The sequence below is a fragment of the Anopheles merus genome, chromosome 2R (assembly GCF_017562075.2).
Source record: "Anopheles merus strain MAF chromosome 2R, AmerM5.1, whole genome shotgun sequence".
Lineage (NCBI taxonomy): Eukaryota > Metazoa > Arthropoda > Insecta > Diptera > Culicidae > Anopheles > Anopheles merus.
In genome coordinates, this window is record NC_054082.1 from 9,598,563 (window position 1) to 9,622,245 (window position 23,683).

The 23,683-nt window shown below is 43.8% G+C and overlaps 1 protein-coding gene across 10 annotated transcripts in view; it reads right to left on the reverse strand.

Annotated features, from left to right (window-relative positions):
- Positions 1 to 3,826: 3,826 nt before the first annotated feature.
- The window catches only part of LOC121591155, a 42,700-nt gene continuing 22,843 nt past the window's right edge, over positions 3,827 to 23,683 (reverse strand). For all 10 annotated transcript variants that reach the window (XM_041911577.1, XM_041911574.1, XM_041911576.1 and 7 more), the window contains exons 4-6: positions 23,090 to 23,238; positions 14,814 to 14,894; positions 3,827 to 13,460 (exon numbers count right to left, since the gene is read on the reverse strand). In XM_041911577.1, the coding sequence (XP_041767511.1) occupies positions 13,290 to 13,460; positions 14,814 to 14,894; positions 23,090 to 23,238 (401 nt within the window). In that variant the 3' untranslated portion in view covers positions 3,827 to 13,289. The remainder of the gene's footprint in view (positions 13,461 to 14,813; positions 14,895 to 23,089; positions 23,239 to 23,683) is intronic.

Genomic DNA, 23,683 nt, shown 5'->3' on the forward strand with positions numbered 1-23,683 from the left:
TGGAGTATTGCATTCTGTTTGTTTGATTCTTTTCTTACCCCCTTGTCTTCTTGATTTTCTTTTTTTTTTCTGCTAGATTCAGTTTCAATTTAGTAGCTTTGCTTTTCAGAATAATTTCGGTATGTTTGTTTCCTTTCCTATACCTATAGCTAGTTTTTTTTCTCTTTAGTTTTTTTTTGTTGCTGATGGAATTCGTCCACTCACATTCTTTTTCAATATTTTCAATAAAAAATGAATAAAGCTTCAATTAGTGTGCATGCGTGTTTCGTTTCTCATTTTATAAGAATATGTTTGAATGTTAGTTTTGTTCCACCGTTCTGGAGCGCATTGAATTGGGCATTTAGTAGTCGGTTTCGGTTTTGCTTCTTTTAAAGAGTTGAGCTTAGAAAACTACACGGGCTTAGTGGCGTAAAGTTTGGTATTTGGTTGCTGTTTTTGTTTTTTTTATTGGGGGGGTTTGAGATAAGTTGCTGAGTGCAAACGGGCATACCTCCACATGATCCTGCCGTTCATATATTACTATTTGCTTGTTGCTATTTTTTTCTCTTCTAATGCTATATCTATATCGCTTTCAATAGGTGAAAACAGTAGCATTTTGTATGGTTGTGTGAGAGTGTTTTGTTTGTAATTGGCATTGTTACTTGAATGTTTCTAGTTAAAAATAAAGAACAATTCGTTGGAAAACCGTAAAACATCTGAAGAGATTCAACAATCGTAGATGAAAAACCAACACTATTTTACATTATTGCACGCATTTGTAGGACTAATGGGTCTATACTTAGCCGCAGAACCCTTGCTTTGGGTGTGTTTGCTTTGGGTGCCGCTATTGAGAATGTTCCTAGCTAGCTCTAGGCGAGATTTTATTGGTGAGATTTTGCAGTTTGACTGCATCCTCAAATTCCTCTCAGTTGATGCGTAACTTTCTTATATGATTAAAATCTCCAATAGGGAAAAAAACACAGTATCGATTAACGCTTTGAGCTTTCGAGTTTGTTGGCGGGAAAAACGGAAAAGCATCGAAAGAGATAAACATGTTGTAGAGATAAAGAGATAGAGAGAGAGGGAGAGAGAGAGAGAGAGAGGGAGAAAGAGAGACAACGAAGCAAACAGGTTAACCGGTTAACGTGGTTGAGCGTGTTGCATGTCGACACCTACTTGATTTTGTTTTTATAACGCGGCTCGCTCGGATTCCCGCAAACATGTTCTACCTAATCCGTACGCGAGGCTACTAGGATTCAATTAATTAGTAAACTAGAACTAGATGTGTTGGAAGGAGACTGGCTTAACGCTAGATTTGTTTTGTTTTGTTCATTTCTTTTAAATATATTCAACCTGGATAGGCGCCATTAACAAACCTTAGGTTATCCGTTTTTAGTGTTTTGGTAGAAGGAAAAACCAATCGAGCTTTTATGTTTATATCGCGATATGCATAATCTGTGTGTATTTTGCGTGTTTTTTTTTTGGTTTTTGTTGCGAATTTTGCTCACCGTTTAACAACAAAGCAAAAAGTGGATATCTATTGCTGTTATTATTACTACTACTACTACTACTACTACTATTTACTATTCTTCCTACATACTGCTCGCGTATAAAGGTAAAGCTTTTGGATGGGATTTAGGAAAAACGCATATGCACGAGCGCAAAGTGCAGTCCTTCGCATTGTCTATCTACCCCTGCCCATATCAGCACAAGTCCCTCGATATACTGTTTTTTTTTAAACCACGTCCTTTGTTTTGTTTATGTTTTTAAATCTCACCATCATCTTTTCCGAAACGACCGCACATTGCACCGCGGCAAAAAGCTGCTGGAACTTGTTTTACTGCCGTTCAACCTATTGCACACTTAACATGCTTGTTTTCTCTTCTTTTGCCACTTTCATTTGGGTGTATGTATTGTGTGTGTGTGTGTGTGTGTGTGTGTGTGTGTGTGTGTGTGTGTGTGTGTGTGCGTGTGTGTTTATGTGTAGTTAGTTAAGTTTTCGGATGCGCCCCATTTTGACAACGGTTTGTCCTGACGGCCTTTTCCTTTTTATAATAAGCTTTCTCTTATATGCGCAGCAAACAAGGCACTGTGGAATTTTATCGATTTAAGTTGTTGTTTTTGGTTGTTTGTTTGTTTTTGGTTTTGCGACTTTGCGAGTTTTTTTCCCCTTCCGATACCAGTGTTCGGTTTCGATGCCGAAGGATTTGAGCTCTCCTTGCTGGACATTTCCTTTCACTTTTGGCTTCACTTTTCTATCCCATCCCGCTTTTTTTTTGTTCACTTTGAATTCACGTTTCTCTTACCTACATTATTCATTCCGTTTCTATTTGCTTTACATACCATATTTTTTACATACCATACCTAGTAGTAGCACACAAATTCTTGCTCCCGGTGCTGTACTCCCTTTTTTTCAATGTAAAACTTCCTAGCCTATCATCACCTTTTGGGGGGGGGGGGGGGGGGGTTGGCGTTTGTCGATGCTGGCGCACCGTTTTGTCCCCATTGATTACCACACACTGCCACTGCCATCGTTTTGCGTCCAAACCAAGCAGTTGCGACGGTGCCAGCCTCGCTGCCTGGCAGAGGAAAAGATATCTCCCGTCCAGGACCAAAAGCGTGCCCGAAGTGGGCCGACCGTCGATTTGATTGGAGTCGGTATCGGGTTAGCAGCGGGAAAAAACGTTAAGCTTTTTTTTTGTTTTGGATGCGCCTGGTGCGTAGCGTTGTATTTGTTCGTATTTTTATCTAATGTTTTTTTTTTTTAATTATTTGTCTGGTAATATTGGCGCGTGCCTTCCCGGAAGCGGTCGTCAAGCACTAGCCGAGTGTGTGTGACATACTTAGCACTTAGCTGTCTGGGATTTCTATCTTTGTTGTTTTGTGTGTTGTTGTTCGTTCTATTTTTGGTTGCTCTTGGTTTGATCGTCTTCCGTACATGTTCCGCTGTTCGATACTGCACTGATAAAAATGTGTAAAAATCTGCTTGTATATCTGCTACCTTTTGTATCATACCTCTGTACCCACCAGCCGGTAGCCGGTGGTAAAAATGGTACTGAGCTGGCATGGTTCCGGTAGGTCGGTACAATTCGGAAGTGGAAAGTGAGTGTGGCGAAAGCAAGAAAGCTGTTGGAGGCAAGCCCTTGCTTCGGTCTCGACAATCCATTCATGGCGTGTACGTGGACGTGTTCTGCGGCTAGGAAAAGGAAATCTGTTTAGCGACCCTATCCTCACCGTTCTACTCAAATCCATTCTCTTCTGCTAAGAATGACAGCTAGTTTTCTATTATTTCTGTTGATTTGTAACAATTCAACTATAATACTATTGCAAGATTTTGTATTGTGTTATTATTTGGAGGAACAGGTGGAGTGACTTGTTGCTGCTGTGGTGGAGCATTGTAGCAAGCTTATAATGTAACATGAAACGTAAACACCTCCCCATCATTGTTAATGAACAACCGCATCCGCAAAGGAAGGAGCAAATAAGGAGGAAATTTTACTTTCTATTCTAAAACCCACGGGATCAAAAACCAACAACCAAAACCAACGGAGAAAAAAAAACGAAAAGAACATGCCGTTAATGAGCATCAACCGTAGTAGAAAGTATTTTGGAAAACAATATCATCGTAAAAAATAATAAAAGTATTTCTCACGGATAATACATGTAGGGTGAGTTTCCAATACCAGTCTTCTAGGGTATAATCGCTTCCACGCTCACACAAACAAGGACCAAGTAAATCGAAAAAAAGAACTTGTGACAAAGTTTGAGAAAGTTTATATCTGTGCGTGTGTGTGTGTGTGTGGGTGTGGGTGTAAGAGTAGAAAAGCAGCAAAAATAAGCTTTTTTGATGTTTGCTGAGAGGTAAAGGATTGCACGCAAAGCGATATCTAAAGCGCAAACAATCAACCCCTGCATAGGATCGTTTGATTGACAAAAGTTCTCCTTCTCCCTCTCTCTCTTTACCTCTCTTTCTCTTTCTCTTTCTCACTTTCTCTTTCTCTAAGCAATCAACGCCACACCGCCGTCAGTCAATAGTACCAGCACGCGAAAAACTCTAACCACCAAACAGCTGGTGACTAGTTCGTGGAATCGAGCGCTCACGATCGATCCGAGTTTTGTGTGTTGCGATACCACCCCCTAATGGGTTCGAGTGAAATCGGGCAAAAGATGCCAGTTTCGGGCGAAAGTCACTTCTTAATTGTCCCCCCCCCCCTTTTGGTCCGAGTTTGCAAACCGATGGTAGAAAGTGTTGTCGAGCAGCGCTTAAGCGCACAATTAGCGAATTACGGGACGGGTCTGGCACTTTCCCGCACATCAATTAGCTGCCAAGGAATGGTGTTTGGTGAGAGATATTAATTTCCCTTGTACGAGATTTTTAAAAACGATGGTTTAGTAATTTTTGGTCCGCGCGATGTAACGTTTCCCAGCAGAGAGCTTTTTTTTTTAAATTAGAATTACGAAAATCTCTTTAACTTTCGGTTTGCAAACAAACCGCACTTTGCACTGCGGTATCGCTTCCCTAGCACCGACTGGAGGTTTCAATCGTTTTCTTGGAACGTAACGTATGCCCTACCAATCATAAAGCGCAGCATGAAACGCGCGCTCCCGAAGCGTGGCAGGTAAATAAATACGCGGGCAAAAAGTAGATGGTTGAAAGAATTTTTTACGCTTGGTACGCAACGGTAATTGAGAAGTGGGGGATGGGGAAGTTTGGTTTGGTATTTACGTTTTCTCAGTCCGTCAGTGTGCTGATGCTTTCACTGTACATTTTCCTTGGCCATTTTCCTTTTGGCAGAGGTTTGCAAGTTGCGCGCAGGAAGGGTAAGTTTTACCCCCCCTCGTGTGCCCTGGTGTGCCCTGGTGTGCGAACGCGAAAGCAACAACGGGAGAAAATGGTTGGCTTACACCGTAACCGGTGAGAAAGAAAATACAAAAGCATGGGGCGGGAAGGGGGTTTTGCTGCACACTTGTATAGTTTTGCAAACTATTTGCAACCGTGGTTTCACACAAACGTGCTATGGATAAAAGGGGGGTGGGGGGAAGAGCGCAGGGGTTTGTGATGGTGAACAATTAAAAGAGAAAAGAAGATTATGACACTCTCAGCAAATTAGTCTTGCCGGCTGTTTTGTGATGTGGAGAGTCATCGGAGCGTTGACGTGGGGGGAAAGGTATTTTGTTTTACCGAGTTTTTTTTTCATCCCACATCTGCAGCAGTTTATTGTTTGCGATAAAGCGAAAGGTATCCTTTCTACTGATTGGCCACATCAAAGTGCAAAGTTGGTAGCTATAGTTATTGTTCTGAAGAAGTTATCCGCCTTAAAGTATGCAATTTGTATTGCATCTCTTAAAACGGCATGCAAGAACAGCGGCAAGCTTAGCTTGTTCTGTTTTCTATTGAAGGGGAGTCGTTTTCGACTTATAAAAAAGATGTCCCAAGTGTTAAAAAATGTCTGCTCGGCAGTGGTACATTATTCATAGCAAATTTGCTGTACCATGCATGTAGATTTGATTGATTTGAGTGCGCTGAATTTTGATTTATGAAGTTTAATATTGCCTTGAACGATGCAACTGAAGCAACCGCAACAGCCTTTGTCCTACATTGACCATCTTAAGTGCTGGATATCTAAATCTAAGACATTTGGACGTTCCAAGGTGCCTAGACTGTGACAGAAAGTTCAATCCCCAATTTCTCCTACTTTTTCTCTGAGCATGTATGAAAAGGAAAACTTAAAATTCCTAAAATTGTTCGAATCATAGAAGAACACTCAAAAATGTGTATTTTAAATTTCGGGCACTTTGTTTATAATGAGTATAAAATACAAAATATTCTAAATTAATTTCAACTCATTATGAACCATTCACAGTGAAACATTTTGTAGGGAAAACATTTTTGAAGGCCAATTTTGTTAAAAAAAACAGCTAGCGTTTTAGCTTCAAATTAAAAAAAAAAACATGTAAGTGCCCGAAATTGGCTGTAAGTGTTCATGCAGACCAAATCATTATAATACGTAACCTAAGACGAATTCATTAAGAATTGAATTCATATTACCGAGTTTTGAGGAATGGCAAGAAAGGTAAAAAATACTTTAAAAAGAAACTGTTTAGTGCCATGTCGTTCGAACGGTAATCGCACCGCTTCCACGACCAAACAGGCCCCACCGATGCTGTTCCGAGTAGTAAGGCGAAATTGCGGTCATTCTGTAAGTTATAACGATACAAGCAAAACATCTGCCCTCATCAATTAGGGTCAAATGGTAGCACACAACCTAACGTGATGTGTTTGATGATGTTTAATTTTTTGCATGCTTGTAAAGCTCGTCGGTTTAAAAAAGAAAAAGATAAAACCATTCGACAAAATGTCCCCTGGCACACATAAACTTTGCTACGGCCCGGCTCGTGCCCGGTGCCATTGAACTACACGAAATTCAATTACGACCCATAAAGTGTACGGTATGTCGTAGGAAGCTTTTCATCGCTTCGTATCAACCATGCTTCACACTCCCTCCCTCCCCCATTTCCCTCCTTACAGAACGAGAGAGCGAAAGGTATTGGCGAGCGGGAGATAATATCCGGCCTCACACATGCACACACCCCTGTTCCCGGGAACTGCCCCGTGTCCGGTCCGGTCCCAACACCCACCGGCCCATTGTGGGATACATTAAATCGATGACAAAAATGTGTCGTCCAGTGCCCGACCCCACCGCACCGAACCAATCCCATCGAAGTAATCTTTTTCCATGGCCGATTTCCCATCGGATTACTGTTACTTTTCGTAGTGCAGGCAAAAAAAAAAAAAAATTGATCCCTCCATTTTCCACTCGAGCACGGCCGACTGGGGGATCGGTTTTTGTGTGTGTCTGTGTGCCTGTGCTTTGTATAAGGATGGGCTTATTCCTCAGCACCCATTCAGCCACGCAGCACCCCTTTTGTGTGGGGGTGTCATTTTTGCTGATGTTGTTGCTACTCTTTCCCGTCTCATCGATCTATTATTTCCACTGCCAAACAATGAAATTATCGACGGTAGCCTTACCTCTTTGTTTGGTGATGGGGCGGTGTTTTTTTTTTCGTTTTGCTACTGTTGCTTTGCTCCGTTTGTTTTGGTTTGGTGCCGCTTTTTCCACCGTTCATCGAGTATTTTGATCAGCCATTTTCTTGCTCAACTCCTTGCACCTCTTCTGTGACACTTTTTTTTTTGCTTTATACGGCGACAATTTCACCAATGAACGATGAGTGGCCGTGGTTCGTGGCAGTTCGAGTGGCTGAAGCCTGAAGACTTTTATGGGTTTTGCTGTTGCTGTGCGCGGCACCACCCTCCTGTATCGAGGACTGGCCGGCTGGGTTGGGTGGAAAGAAACGGTCGCTTTTGCGTAAGCGGATCGTTATGAGAAGGAACCGGTGGGTCCATCCGGTGTGCAAAGTTCTTCAAAGTGTTAGCCTTTTTTTTCTCCTTTTGATGCGATCAGTGTCAGTGTCGGTGGTTGAGTTTGAATGGGCTTTTAACAGGCAAATTGTACGGTTCAGGTGAAGGCTTGTGAAGAGAGATTTCCGCAAAAATTATGAATCCCTTTTTTGAGTGGACGGCTGAGCAAAGCAACAGCACGGGAGGGTAAAGCACAAACGACGAGCTTTTGTTTATGCAAGTCAATCAAGTGTAAATATTTGATAAAGATGTCGAAGGTTTTAAGACGCCGGATTGAGTGTGTAGGAGGGATGGAAATTTAAAAGCATTTGTTAAATGATTGTTTCTTTGCAGAAGTAAGAGTCTAGTGTGAATTGTTTGAAGAATTGTTCTAATTGTTGTTCGAAAAATAACGTCCTTATGAAAACAGCTTCAGGCAATCAACCTGTCAAGTTGCATACCTTTAGGCGTTTTGCATTTTAAGCTCGGGTTACAGCTCCAGTGAAATTGAAAGTGAAATTAAGAGATTTTCTACTATATTTTATTAAATTCCCCAACTATTTAGACCATTTAGACATGTTACAATAATGAATTAAAAGCATTTCCTTGGGATTCCCCGCTTTGCTCACGGTAAGAACACATATTTCAGCGATGAATCCCACGTAAATGCTTTTTATTCATTATTTTGACACGTTTTATAGTCAAAATTATTGGAAAATCTAATTCGCTTTCTTTTGGGGCCATATTTTGATCGATGTTTAATGGAATATAGCAAAAACAACAAAAAAAAAATTCATTTTCATTCGATCTGCAACCCGGGCTTTAATAAGAACAATCCAACCTTCTGTTGCCAGGGGAATGTATTTAAATCCTGCTGTTAGAGCTTTCACATACCGATCCCAACAATGCGATTGTACCCGTTGTACCAAACATTTCACTCTCCAAGCGCTTCAAGCGCCCATGCAAAAGCCACATTTTGCCGTACCGTGTGTCACGAAATGTCACCGTGGGAGGTCCTAAATCTTTGTTATTGTTTTAATTATGTGCTTAATATTTGACGATGCGTTCAGCGCTCAGCCAAAAGCGGGCAGACGAGTGCTTACTCACACAAAAGACGTGCACGTGCCCGCTGTACGATTCTTTGAACTGCTTCAACCGGCGGCAAGGATCAAAGCCAAAGCACACGCCCCTATCTCCCGTCTACCGCTTTTTGTTCAGCGATACGAGGCCGGCTACAATGCGCACGAATCGAAGCAGGCTGCGACGTTGTAGCCGCTCCCGCAACTCTCTCATTAAATGGAGGAAGGAAAGTGAGCACTCGGTCGAAAATGTCACCGTACTTGCTATAGGAAAAGGAAACAAAACGTACAACCACGGTGGTAAGTTGTTCGCTTCAATTCCAATTTCGCTTCGGTTTCGTTTGATATTCACCACAAAACAAGTGCCCGCGTTTGATGTTGAAACCCGGGGCGCAGCACCGCACAATACAGCTCGGTGCGCTACAGTTTGCGCACAGTACGTCCGACAAATTGGTAGCGCGACTGGCGAGAGCTTTCGCGTGCATTTTGGTGGGTTGGTCTTGGTGGAGTTGAAATTTATGAACCTAATTTTAGCCCAGCGCAAAAGGAAAACAAAAGAAAGCGGGTATCGTTATGCTGCATTGTTCATAGCCCCCTGGGGAGCAATTTGAAATATTATCTACGGCATCTTACAACCGAGCAGGGCTGCCGAGGTGATGAGGGTGTACCAACCGGGCATTACAAATCGATCCGGGGATGTTGTTGTGAATCGAAGCAAACGGTTTTGCCCATCGGTTGGGAGGGAAACTGGAAGGAAGCGTCTCAAAAAAAGGGACAGTAGACAGATTTGGGAACAAAGATCCTCGCTTTGCCGGCGCTTTCACTCGCTCGCAAATGCGGGTTAACCTGCGGGACCGGCGGGAAACGGGGGGGGGGGGGGGGTTGCTTCTCCCCACTGTGTTCACTGTGCTTTAAATTGATGTGTTAAGGAAGCTAATACCGCACAAATGCGCTCTGTTCGGGAGGGCAGCAGCAAATGCAGAGAGCCGAAACGATCGACCGACCGACCGACCGTGAGGTCCGCAACGGAAACGGAAGGGTTGATTTTGAACAATTCATTCACCAATTGACAGGTAGTCAATGGGGCGGATGGAACGACCTGTCCGACACAAAACGGGGACTGTATATTTGGAGGGGTCGTCTGGGGACACTAAGCTCTGGATATTTCACAATTTAATCCCACCAGCAGCAGCAGCTGAATTGCCTGATGTAACCTGGTGGCGTGGAGCAAGACAGCAAAACCCCGTTTCCCCAAACATAGAACACACAAAGGAACAGAAGAGCCGGAAAGGATTGCCGGAAAAATGTCCTACGCCGATCGATTTTTCCCTCACACGTGGTTGTTGTACTGCATGCGCGTGTGTGTGTGCTTCATAGGCGTTTTTAGGGAAAGCAAACGGAAGCGATCTAATCAACTTTTTGTTTGCGTTGTTTTACTCTTGTTTGGTACGGAGAAAGATGTTTGCGATTTATTTTCCATAAAAGCGACAGTAAGCTTGGCATGTACTTGCGATTGTACTGTTTACATTATCTCGAGCCGGTGTTGGCAACAAATTTAGCCGAACAAATAATAGTACGTTATTGCTGATGTTAGAAACGTTTGCAGGCAATTTGTTCAACTTTTATAGAAAAGATTCACACAACGATACCATGTTTGCCACTCCTGGGTTGGCAAGTGTACAACAGCCTTCCGACAATACGCACGTTACCTTCACGGGGCTATCTCAACATCTTTTAGTATTCATGTCCCGTAAAATATGCCACCATATCAGGGCGGGACGGAAATTCCTAGAAAATGACTTGCGTCATGATGGACCCAGGTTCGGAGATGGAACAGTGATGGATAAGCGAATGAAAGCTTCGGCAAAAATGAAACCCAATCGGTGGTTTCGGTGGTGGTGGTGGTGGAACAGCGCCCCGGGGGTGCGGCAGTCAGAAGAGCCGTTGACTTCATGACCTTCAGCCAGCGGTGGCCTGGCGTACCGCGGCTATGGTGACACTGTTTTTTGTTGTAGTTGCCATCGCAAATGCATTGATTTGGTCGGGTTCGTACAGGCTGCCCATGGAGAGGTATTGCACACACAAACTTCCAATCAGTATGGAAATTAATTACAAAGAAATATGGTTTATTTAGGGCAGAGAAGAAGGGGAAAGGGGGGGGGGTAGGGAAGGGGGTGTGGAAACTAGTAACAAATTTTATGATTTGTAAGAGCGTCTCTACTCAGTTCAATGGAAAACAAGCAAACACATCCTTCCAAAGTTTAGCTGCCGCGAAGGTCTAGACACGCGATCCATGGCTCGTGCGGGGCGGAAGATGTTGCCGCTCCCCCTCTCCCCACCCTCCGGCCCCCTCGGGGCCATACCCGAAAACGGAAAAGTACACACAGGGAAAATTGGATTTGTTTGTTGTGGACATTTTTTCCACCTGGGCGAACGATGCCTTCGCCTTCCCCGATGCTACCCTGATTTCGACAGCAGCATCATGCAAAACGGTTTCCGCCAAGGGCCACAGGACGAACAGAAAACAATTTTTTGCTTCCAAAATCGGACCATTTTTCAATCTGCCCCCTACGATGGTGGGGCCGCTACCACTTTCGCTGTGGCGGTGGCACATACTGCCGGACCGAGCTGTGCGCAGGGATTTGGTTCGTTTGGAGCAACTTTCGTAACCAACGGTCGAAAAATTATATCGTCATCGTTCCCCTGTTTGCTGTCCCTTCTCCAGTCCCGGGCTAGTTAGACTTCAGCTTCACTGACTCCGGGGAAAGAGAAGGACCTAGGACACTAGGCAACCATTTCGAACGAAAGTCGTAGTTACCGGGAGTTTTTGTGTTGAAAAGCGAAACAAATTTTGGCCACGATTGGCAGCAGCAGTAGCAGCAGCAGTAGCAAATGCTTCGGTCGACTTGTTTTGGACACTGCGGGGTTCTCGGGGCCGAATACCGGGTGGTATAATGTCCGCTCCCTCGCGTCGGCTTGGGTGGCTCCCAAGGTTGGGACGGAATGCGATTACGGAAGCCGAACTCAAGGCAACTCATTTCTGCCAACTTTTCTGTACGTTGGCAGTCGATAGAATGTAACTGCAGCCAACAAGGTTAAGGAGATTGGCGAATGGCTCCGATTGGCGCACATAACACGTAATGGAAAATGAGAGAGGCGGGTTATTTTCCGTGCAAGAGATAATTAAGATATCCCGGCCCCTTGGTGGAGGATGTTCAACACCTACGGCTTGTTTGTTTGTTTGTTTCTACAGGTTTGGATGGTTTTGTTCCCGGTTTGAGTAAGGGTGTAATGAAGTTGTCAAATTTTATCTCATTTCTTATGACATGCGGAGTTGTTAGGTATACTGCTAGTTGGTTGTTTTGTAACAAAAATCGATTGTGTGAAAAAAACATAAGATAATCAGCATAATATGGTTCCCATGAAATAAACAGATACTGATGTACACTACCGAACTTAAAGCAGCTTTTCCTCCAGCTACAAAAGTCGCTCCAACGCTGCAGAATATCGCTAACCGCTCCCTGAACCAGGGTCGAAATAAGCACTATTGGAAATGTTGGAAAGGTGTTACTTTTGTTCGTTATAATGCTACAACACTGCTACGTTCGTTCTCCTCCATTGGAAAATTGGAAGTATTCAAACACTAAGTACCAGAAACCGTTTTAGATGTTACAAAAAAAGAGAAGATTTAATCAAACGCGGACGGTACGCAAACTGGTACGCACGGCGGCTTGCTAAGCCGCGCACATCGGCTCGCTACAACCACGCTAACGGTGCTACTACTGCCGTAGTACTAAAGCGCTCGGGACGCAAAGAGATTTGTTTACCTCATGTGTTTTTGAGAAGTGTTTGTGTTGCTACATTCTAACTCCGCTTCTAAGAAAGACTCGCCTAGCTATGCTTCTGGGGCTGTCAGCACGAAATTGTTCTGCGTGCCGTGGTTTAATTGTACTGCTGCTAGTGGACGTCTCGTTGAAATTGATGCACTCTCCGCCCTTGCTACCACTGTCTGGTGCTACATCCATAAGATTTATTTTTTTCCCTTTAGAACTTGTGGGTCGGTATTTACGAGCAGAGTAATTTCAAAATTTGAGGATTTGATCGTAGAAGGAATAGGATGGATGGTGAGGATGCTATCGATTGCTGCTTTGTTATTGCTGTTGTTGGTAAGCGCCAACGTAGTTTAGGTTTGTGTTGTAGTGTTATTTATCAGTAGTGTCCGTCCGTCCATCCACTAACGATAACGCTCATGATTGTATTCCCACCCTTCAACGCGCGTTAAAAGCAAAACTCTCTTACAGCTAGATTTGTTGTGTTGTATGAGTGTGTGTTGATTCGTTAGAATAGCTAATTGTCACGCTAGGACCTTATGACTAGCAGGTCTGCTAGCAATCACGTTTCATACTGGCTTTGTTGTTGTTTTTTTTATTATTTCTTATTAAAAAACTGCATTGCATAGTTTAAAGATTTCTCGCACCTCGGCTTCATTGTGTTTCGCGTGTTGCGTTTGCTGTTCCACTTACCACAGTGTGTATGTGTGTGTGTGTGTGATACGGTTGGCCCAGGCTGAAGCCCTTACCTTCGCGCATCAGTTTAGAACTTGGCTTGCTTTCGATTTTAAATATTCTATGACGCCTATGATCCCGGCTCCAAGTCTGCAGTCGCATCTTCGCCAGTCCACAGCCGTACCCGAGTGTCGCGTGTCCAGGGGGGTCGGCCGTGATCGGCGTGATCGGCTCGATTCGCCTCGAACGCAACAAAAGGTGTTACGATGGGCAGCGCAGTGTTGGGCGGTTCGGTGTGCTGCTGTTGTAGTTGTACCCTCAGCAGAGCTATGACGGCAGCAGCAGTAACCTTTGCGTAACGCTCTGCACTAACGCTACCAGCAGCAGCAGTCCGGCTACGGTGGCACGGCTCGTCGGCGACCAGAACCAATCGCCGGACCGTGACGGTGTGCTGGCTCCATTGCCGGCCAGTATCTCCGCACGCTTCCGGAGCCGAGCCTAGGAGGGGGTGGGAAGAGAAGGTGAGAGATGCAAAATGGATGAGCATATAAATATGTCGGAAAGAAGGGTTCCTTTGCTGCGTGTGAAAGATTATCGGCACGGAGCGAAACGAACGATGGGGGGCAGTTTTCAATGAGGCGTTGCCACCGCCGGGCACGGCAGCGTTAGAAGGCACGAAGCAAAAGCCCTTTCAGTGCTATGACACCGCTGGGAGGTACTCTTTGGAGGAGCTTGTGAGAGAACGGAAGGAAGGAAGGAATAACGAACGATAAATTATGAACGCACTTCAATAACGCTATGACAGGTTGGCATGGCAAGTCACGATGCGGGGAGGGCCAGTTTAAATGTTGGATTGAATAACAACAAGGCATAAAGCGGACTGTGGCTTCCAGGAAACCGGACACCGGGCATTGTGCTTCACTTAAACGGGGTAAAGTTTTCGCCCAGAGGTAAGGGCATCCGTTTGATTGACATCATGCACGAACGGATGGTTCATTGTAATGCATTTTGAGCTTGAAAACTTCAAACGATCCGATGATCCCGAGGGTACGTAAAAGAGGACTGGTGTTTTTTTTAAACAAAAAATCGCGTAATAATATGAACGAGTGTACGACATAATACGATAAAATGGGAACACTATTCAAATAGTTATAATGTTACACAATTACATTTAATGTCATATAATTCCCCCTTTAAAGCTACTATGTATCGCTTTACATCTGTTTTATCTCATTATGTTTGGAGTCTCCTAGCAATACGGCATGAATAGGAAAAAAAACAACTCCATACGACATGTTATCAGTATCAGTATGTCGGTGGAGACGCCTGGTAGCTTGTAAAATAAATCTTGTACAGGGTTTTCCAAGTTAGTTTCGAATGTATACGTTGTTATTCACCGCGTGCAAGATGGTAATCCACATAAATCTGATATTTCATTTCGATCATCATAATTTTTAATTTCCTCAGCATGATTTTCAACACGTCTCAAGCACGGATTTAGTTTGACAGTTCTTTGCGATGTGTTGAAAATCATGTGTTAAAACTGAAATTCCATTATGAAGCAAATACACCATTTGACAGACATTGAAAAACATCTTGGGGGCGGTGAATAATTATGTACATATTCGAAAATGACTTGGAACACCCGGAATGAAAAAAAAACTTTTCTTTTTCAAAGCAAACGTATACTTTCCTGAATGTATGATATGTTTGTTTATTACATTGTACACCGTTCTTAAAGGGAGTTTAAATCATTAAAATGATTCAATTTTCTATCTACTTCAAAACTACGATCTTAAAATTTTCAACATTTTTATAACTAAGCTAAAATTTAATTTTGTTATTACGTACCTGATACATTTCGTCCTCTCCGGGTGGATCGAGACACTCAAATTCACAGCATCGTTCACCTACGCGAAACTTTTTACAGAACTGTAAAGAAAACGATAGAAACAGAGTAAAAATGTTTATTGCTTCTACCACATAAACGATAATCTAAATGCTTTCTACTGTAAACCAATATGGAACGTAATTTAATGTAATATTTATGAAAGCGGCTTATTGAAGTAATATTTCAGAACGATCAGAAGAAAAATCCTCGTTTGAAAAAAATGCTCTCCGAACTCTATCTCTTCTCTAGAAGTCATGCAATAAATGTTGATCTTCTAGAAAATTGGTAGGACTTTGGTTTGTGTATATACCATGAAAGGTAAAATGCTAACCAAATCAAATAAATGTCCCGTTGTGGGCGAAACGTTTCATCAACTTTAGCGAGAAACATTGTGGAAACGTAAATTAATAAGCCTGGCGCGATTATGCTCAACCTCAAGCAACCCTCGAATGGGATGCTGCTCCAGCTGTCCGAGGCTGGGCCCGTAAATCCGCTTTGGTTTTCCTTCTTTTCGCTGTCCTTCAAAAGATTCAATAACAATCGTTCGAATAATTTCGCGGCCAGGACTCGTACACTCCCACGCCGAGCAAGATGGAATTTCCGGCGGATAAGTCTTCAGGCGAGGAGGAGTATGCAATTTCTCATCTGGTCCGCAGTTCGGGGAAAAGGCAAGAGTGGAAGAAGGTCCAAAGTGGCCCGTGGTATAAAGCGAGGTATAAATAGATAGCAAATGCCCAGCCACTGGACGTGCTGTTCAGTTTCCGGGGTTTGGCGGCGGCACTGGCCGGCGTTTGCGTAAAGGTCGTCTCACCTTTGTTGCAATCTCTTCCAGCTGGGAAGGCAAACGCATCCGCATCGAGGCGGCACATAATTGAGTAATGGTGAAGAAGAGTGTTTGCTTTAACGCTAGATGCTAGAGTGTTGGTGCAATGAGTTTTATGCGGTAGTTCAGTGCATCTTGCTGGTAGTGAAATTGAATTTGCATGCCGTTGATGAGGAAGCTCGTAATGTGTTTGGATGATGGGTCGGGTGGAAACAAATCTCTTCGGTGAAGGAAGATGCACTCACACTTAGCAAGTGAATAGTAAATGCAACGAGTTGTGTTATTTGAATGCAAGGAACAAGCTGCAAGTGATTGTACATGAGCCAAGTGAATGTAAATAACAAATGCTAAAAATGTACGACAATACAAGAATTCCGAAACGTGGTTCATCGTTTCCATTTCGATTATACAAAAAAACGACGAAACAGTCATTCTTCTTTTCTTCGGACGGAAATATAGGGATTTTCTTCTTTGCTTAATAGATGTGCTCATCCTTGATACTTCTACTAACTAGCAGCAGTCGTCTAAGTGAAGCAAGCTACTTGTACGTCAATCGAACGTATTGCCTTTATCAAAGTACGGCCAACCAGATACGTTGTTCATTATGGTTTTTTTGTTGCTTCCGCTCGCCCTTCGATTCGAATCTCTGATCTGATTGGATTGGATGTTGAAGCAATGCTTTCACCGCATTGATACATGCAATGATCCGTATAAGGGGCGAAACGAACCACACGACGTACGTCAGTGTACCTATTTTTAGCGAGCAACAATCTTGTTAGAGGTAATTGCCAATTCATTTGAGCCGAGCATCGAGCCCGGGTTCGAGCCTTTAAGCCATATATGTGCTCCATTCGCGTACGGTTTTAGCACACCAACTAGCGCGCAGGGATAGAATATGAGGAGGTTATTTTTCTTTTCTTTCCTAGCGTTCCCGTGCTAGGATTTCACACGACCAAGAAACAAGTTGCACAGTAAGCAGCTGCTCCCTAATAACAGTTCATTGTAGGCTGAATGAATGGCCTGTTCATTAGCGTCACTTTTTTGTTCGCAAGGAACGGCAGTACGGCCTCTATCTATAAATTACCTCCGACGTGTGCAATTGCGTGGAATGGAATGTATTGCACATGACACTAATGAAGCATTTTTCCACTTCACGCGAAACCATGGAAATCGGTTGCATTGCTCTATTATATCTCCCCTTATGCAAAGTGATTGTTAAGCACGAAAAGCTTTATCTGCTTTAACAGATATTTTTACTACAATCCAGCAGGTGTGGCTGCTTGCGATAACCGTTCCAGAAAATAGCAATCCTTAAACGCAAGAGCCACATGGTTGATATTATGTAATTACGATAAAGGGCACATAGCCGGAAATTGTAAAGGACGAACGAGCGAAAAGTGGATGAAAAGATAAGCCTCTATAATGCGTCCAGACATTCTGATGACGCTGGGAAACATGAGGACGGTTTGCGCGTGATGTAAAGTGAGATGATGTAAGCAAAAAATTAAAAAAAGATGTACAAAAGCGTATAATCCTCCCATTTGGTACCCGAAACGATGGCCAGGTTTTGGGGGGGAAAAAATGGAAAACAAACTTACATGTTGCCCAAAACCGTAAGCTTTAATGATACGTTATATGAAAATTGTCTTGAAAATAAAGTCGTAAAGAATAGCTTGTGTGTTTTGTTACGTTTTTGCAAGAGATGGTAGAAACACGGAGATAAAATGTGATCCACCAGAAGGTGATCTGGACCTTTCCAACCCTGCACAATATGTGTAAAAAGAAACACATTTGTTCATGGCACGCTGTAAACTCCCATCAGGGAGTTTGAAATTATCTCGCAGGACGTGGTAGTAGCGTGGATGTTTCGTTTTTTTTTTTTTTAAATTAAATCGGTTCATATACCAACGGAAAGACGAAGCAAGTGTGTTGAAATTAGTGGCAAACAGTGGGTACGGGGTCTGGGAGCGCATGCACGCCTTTGCTTAATTGCTGTTAAATTGCATTATATCCCAAACTAACAGCGCCTCCCCCCCCCCCCCCATCAGTCGGCGGGATGGATGATGAAGTGTTTCTGTGCCGTAGTAGAGCCACCTGCGAACGATAGAGCGGGGCTCAAGCGTTCGCTATAATTTCCATTCAGTGCAACTCGGTTTTCGGTTTCGATGCTATCGTGCTCGCGATCATCATTATCATCGGTGACGGTGTCGGTCGGTTGCTTTTGGAAGGAGTCGCAGCATCCGTTAATTAAGGGTACATAGAGAGTGTAGTAGGCGGTGTAAAATCCACCGCTCATCGGTCTGGTGAGCCCGAGCGATAATGAACTTCGGGGGTGAGGTTGTGTGCTGGTTAATATGGCTGCTATGCAACGGAAATGACAATCTCGAAACAGTGCTTACAGTCCACCTTGGTTTGGCAATGAACGAGCCGGAAGTGGCGGAAAATGTTGTGAACCTTCAGCTGTTGGTTTTTGTTTTATTTTTCAGGCGCGATTTACGAAGAGACCTCATGCGACACAACCGGATCCAGGATGTGGTGTCGAAACCGCTACACCAGCCGCTAACAGACGCGATAGCCCCCTGTAACCAACCATGTCCGCCAACCATTCATAGGGAAAAATTTATTTGCAAGCTAAGGCAGGGAAACTGTTTGAAATGAAAGGGCTGTGTTTTTTTTTTCGAACCATGCGCTCGTTTCTGTTCGGAAGCTGTATCGTTTCCCCGATACAGTACCATAAAAACGAAAGATTGCTAAAATATTTCGCTTTTTCTTCTCTTTTGCACCACCAACATGCGAGCCGCTTGTAGCCATAAATTGCATTGTTTCCATGATGCGAACACATGGAAATGGTTCCATCGAATGGGAATTGTTTTACGCTTGAGCTGAAAAGCTGAACGTTCGATGTTTGTCCGCAGCTGTGTGCGCACACATTGCACTCGAGCGGTTTGCAACAAGTGCAACAAGTTAGCGTGTGCAGACGAATGGGAGAAAATGCGGCCAGGCAAAATGGTGGATTTTTCGTTGTCAGCGATACCGGTGCAAAAATGCCATCAACATTCTAAACCGGGGCAGTTTTGCTTCAGTGCAAAGCGCTGTCAGACGGAATTGGATATTTCACACACCGATGAGCTTAAATATCGTCCATAGCTCGCGAAGGTTTGTTTGCTGGAAACCATTTTCAATGTACTCTGTTTGATTGTACGTTCACAGAGTTGCGCTACTCATTTTAACATTATTCTAAAAGCTGTTTGTTTATTTTTTTTGGTATTATACTGAAGCATGCTTAGAGTTGTCGTAAGGATCATGAGCGAGCTTTAATGCGAGCGAGTTTGATTAGCTGATTGAAGAGCAAAATCCTTGAAGGCTTACCAGAACAAACGTTCTATGTGCGGTGAGCGTTGCTCCGAGGAGAATACACGTTATATAGCGGGATAGGGATCCATTCATTGATACACAAACCCTCCAACACACACACACACACACACACACACACACACACACACACACACACACACACACACACAGACATGAAGCAATTCCGTGGCTGTGACGGCAGTGGCAGTGCGGTCTTAGCGTTGTTTTACACGCCAGGTTGACATTTATCCCGGCTCATATACCTGCAGCATTAAGCACGTGATCTACACGATACGCGCGCCACGGTACCACTCGCCGAGGGCTTTAGGTAGCATTACTGCACAAAAGCCACACGTACCATGCAATGTTGGTGGTAAATCCGGATCGAGTGTAGCAAGATGAGCAGAGTGTGCGCCGAGCACCGGAACGTTTCAGCACACTGCTCTTTCACACTGGCCTGCCCTGGGTTGGGCTGGTTTGGGGCTAGGTATGCCCATTCCCATGTAGGTTTAACGGGGGGGGGGGGGGGGGGGGGGTTGCCTGAGGTGCATCGTTGGGCAGCGAGTGTGTGGTGCAAGCTCGTTGAGCGGCTTTGATCGTCAATTCTCTTTCATACTGCTTGATGGCAAAGATGCGGGCGTTAGTTCATGTGGTTCAATAAACACTGCAGTGTAGTTTCCGAGCGAAGCAAAACTAACTGCGAAGCACGGTGCCCAAGATTGCGGGCTAGAGTGGATGGTGCGCGTTTTGCATGGAGGCAAAGCAATTGCTATAAATAAACAGCGTCCCTTTAGGATACGATCAACCATTACAATACGCTGCTGCTTGTGGGGAAGCAGATCCCTACGTCTTAAAATGCACTCATATTCCAGCGGGGCTGGCCATTTCGAAGAAACATTGAGTATAACACGCAGTTTATGCATTGCATTGCAGCTTCTTCGATAAAGCTAATGCTTAACAGGATCAGGTTATATTTCGTTACACTCTCGGGTTGTTGCAGCAAAGCTGAAAACTGTTTCACATTTCAAAGCACTAAACTTTCTATTCCATTCCTTGCCTTTAAAGGGTCTGTTGCAAGTGATTTCGTGTGTGCTCAGCGAATCATTTAAATACAGAGAAACAATTAAAGCGTAACTGCTCTGATTTACACACAACAAAAAAAACCTTTGTGTTAGTCTATGTGTGTGTGAGAGAGAAGGCCAGTGTTTTTGTAGTTACTGTTTGAAGCTAAGTGCTTGAGATGAAAGAGTTCAAAATTATACTACCCTGAACTGGAAACACTTCATTACCGTAGTGCTTTGACGTCGTTCGGCCAACCAGAGCCAAGGCGCTCGGCGCACGAAACGAACAGCCGTTTTTTGTATAACACTTTAGTATGCAAATAATTTCAAACAACACGGCTGTGACGGTGGCCGGTGGGAAAAGTGTGCTGAGCTTTTCATGCAAACACTTACACAAACACTCACACATACACACACACACACACTCACATCAAAAGACCTAACCTCCAAGTGCTGTACCCGAGTGAGCGGTGTGGCAGTGGGTACAATCTCGGCTGTTCGGTTGAAGTGTTTGTTTAAATTAGAACAACAGGATAACAAAGCACAAAGGTCTGCTGGTGGCAGCTTTAAATATGGTGGAGATGTTTGTTGATGTGTTGTGTCTGCATTCGTCGTGCATTTGTTGACATAGCAGTTTTTATTTGCTAGTTTATTGACCTGAATTATGGAATTGCATTGCAATGGAAGGAGAGTAACATATCATATGCTACAGGAATTGTTTTAAATATACAGTTGGAATTTAGAGTGTGGTTATCCCTTGCTCTCAATCTACCATGTTACACTCAAACAAAATAAGCTTAAAATTTAACATGCATATGTAAACATGTTCTGTGAGGCATAGAAGATTCCGATGTTGTGTAATTAAATTAACTTGTAAACGTAACCATAGCCACCGGTGTGATCTACAACGGTACCACACGCCAAAACAATCTTAATTAGCAAAACAAGATGCTAAAAAACGCAGTACAAACGGTAAACAGCATTTGCTCAACGCTGTAAGTACAATAGCGTTCAGGCACAGCAAGACCACCAACCGAAAGATATGCTGAAGCGCAACAATCACTCGTGATTGTGGTTAGAGTCGTGTAGGAGTCTCTTCACACACACACACACACACACACACACACACACACACACACACACACACACACACACACACACACACACACACACGCACACACACACACACGCACAAAACGTCAGGTCGAACGTGTGTTACGACAATTGTTCGCTCACCGATTGTCACTGTCTTATCGGCGCTGGCTTCACTGTTTGACTGCTGATGCTGAGGAACGTGGAAACTTTTTTCCACGTGATTTAATGAACTGCGCGGTCGAAGTGGCTTCGCCGGGGTGGCACGGGAAAGTAGCTTCAGTTACGCCGATGGAGGTGGGAAGCCACCAAAACCGGTCCCCTCCTGCGACTGCGGGAGGTAGTTTATGAGCATGCTAATTGGAGAATCTAATTAAAAAGTTTCCTCGGTTTCGTTCGAACATTTCTGGTCGGTTTGTGAACATTGTTCGGTTGGGTTGAGGTTTGAGGTTTGAAAGCTGATGCCGCATCGGCGAGCTAGCTTGGTTTGACGTTTTGAACGATCGGGATGGGCGTTTTTCGGTGGAAGTGATGGTTGAAGTAATTTATTTTGGGGTTTTTTTCCCCCCATTAAAGGTAGGCAGCGAGGCAGCGCATGGGCAAATGGGTGGATGGTTCAGCTTTTAAAACGAGTGCAGCAGGAGAACGGGGTTTAAATTGGTCTGAAAGATTCTGGTCTGATTATACATTTAAGTTTCACCCAAAAGGTACCGGGTTGGTTGACTGTCTAGATTGAAGAGACTGTGAACCACTCAATCAGCTTAACCGAACCGAGTGAAGCCACTTTCGAAGAAGCTTCTTCATTCCAGTCGCCGGTGCGAACGGTGCTGACATAAAAGCTTACCCATCGAATAAGCTGCCATCGGAAGAAGAAAAAAAAAAACAATCTCGTACGGTACAATGCTATTGCCTATTAAATTATACACCACAACAACATTATGCTCCAAAACCCGCGTAACAAACATTGTTCAGCAATTCAATGAGCCCTCTTGCTGCTCGCTCGTTCAATCGATCGACATTACCGTCGATGTGACCGTCATTTCAATTGCATCGCATCACGTCGACCGTAAACAGAGAACAGATTGTACAGTGGCTGTTAAAAATGTTTGCATAATTTTCAGCCCCCCTAGGTCTTCCTCCCCTTGCAGTGCACGCGCACTTTACGCACGATACAAAAAAACGTTCGTCCGCGCAGGGTACGGTTTTCCTCACGGATGGGTGGCTTTTTTTTCGATGCCCGCGTTGCGTTCAAATTTATTGTCGAACATTTGAGCGGTTGGTGGTGGTGATCATAAATTACGCTTCATTTTGGAGCGACATTGAGTGCGTGGTGGGAAAATGCCACAAATCGACGATACGCGTAACAGTTCAGTCACCGGTTGTTTCGGTTCGATGGGAATGGGATGTTGAAATGTGTTTGAAGCTTGAACAAATTTGGCCAAATTACAATACACCCCAGCCGTGCTGGCATTGCAAGTGGGGCAAACATTTCCGTTTATCCCTGCAGCAAAGGGTTAGGGTGTATTGTTAGGGTGTAAATTTGTGTAACACATTTTGATTGTCGAATGCTTGCGCAGCAATCCAATTTGAAGTTGTGAAACCAATTGCCAATTGGAATTGGTGGGTTTCGCTGAGAATTTTGCTTATGCCACGACAACATATTTCCCTCGTACAACATATTTCAATATACCTATCAGAGTAATATTATCGTAAAGATGCTTCCGTTCTTCTCAAACCTGTGTTGGGGTCTTATCATCATTGCCAAACTAATTGTATGTGGGACTAGGCATGTGTGCGAATGAAAAATCTCGGTTACAGAGTTAGTTTGTTATTTGGCAAATATATCGTCCATCATTTTGACGCAACACAACGAATGCAAATTATCGCACAGTTACAAGTCACTTACATAAGGAGGATCACAGTAGATTGCTTTGCACCATAGCGGCTCAGAGTGGTAGCAGACGCACAAACTGCACACGCCCGGTCCAGGTACGTAGAGTAGACCGTGTGCGACCGAGTTTCCCTGGAAGTCGACACAGTCCTCTTCTAGGCTAGCTGTAAAGACAGAGAGAGAAAAAAACGAGAAAAGAATTGAACATCGTTAGCAAGCAGCAGTGACAAAAGCGACAAAACGTGGAGGTAAAAATAGATTCTCTCCGTTCCGTATCGGTTGAAAGTTATGAAGTTTACAGCAACTCCGATCGGTTGGTAATCGATGATGGTTTGATCATAAATCTATACCAATCACTTGTCCAAACTGTACGCTGTATTACCAGCACACAAGCACACTCTTGTAGAGTTTGTTGGGCGAGTTTACCTACGGTAGTTTAGTGAACAGCGAGATGAAGAGGAGAAAGAGAGAGAGAGAGAGAGAGAGAGAGAGAGAGAGAGAGAGAGAGAGACAAACTTGTTCCGGAATTGTTGAAGAGTTAAACTTTCCTGGTGAACAACCAACCAGCGCACCGAGTAAAAAGTGAGGGGAAAAACGGATCGGTTGAAC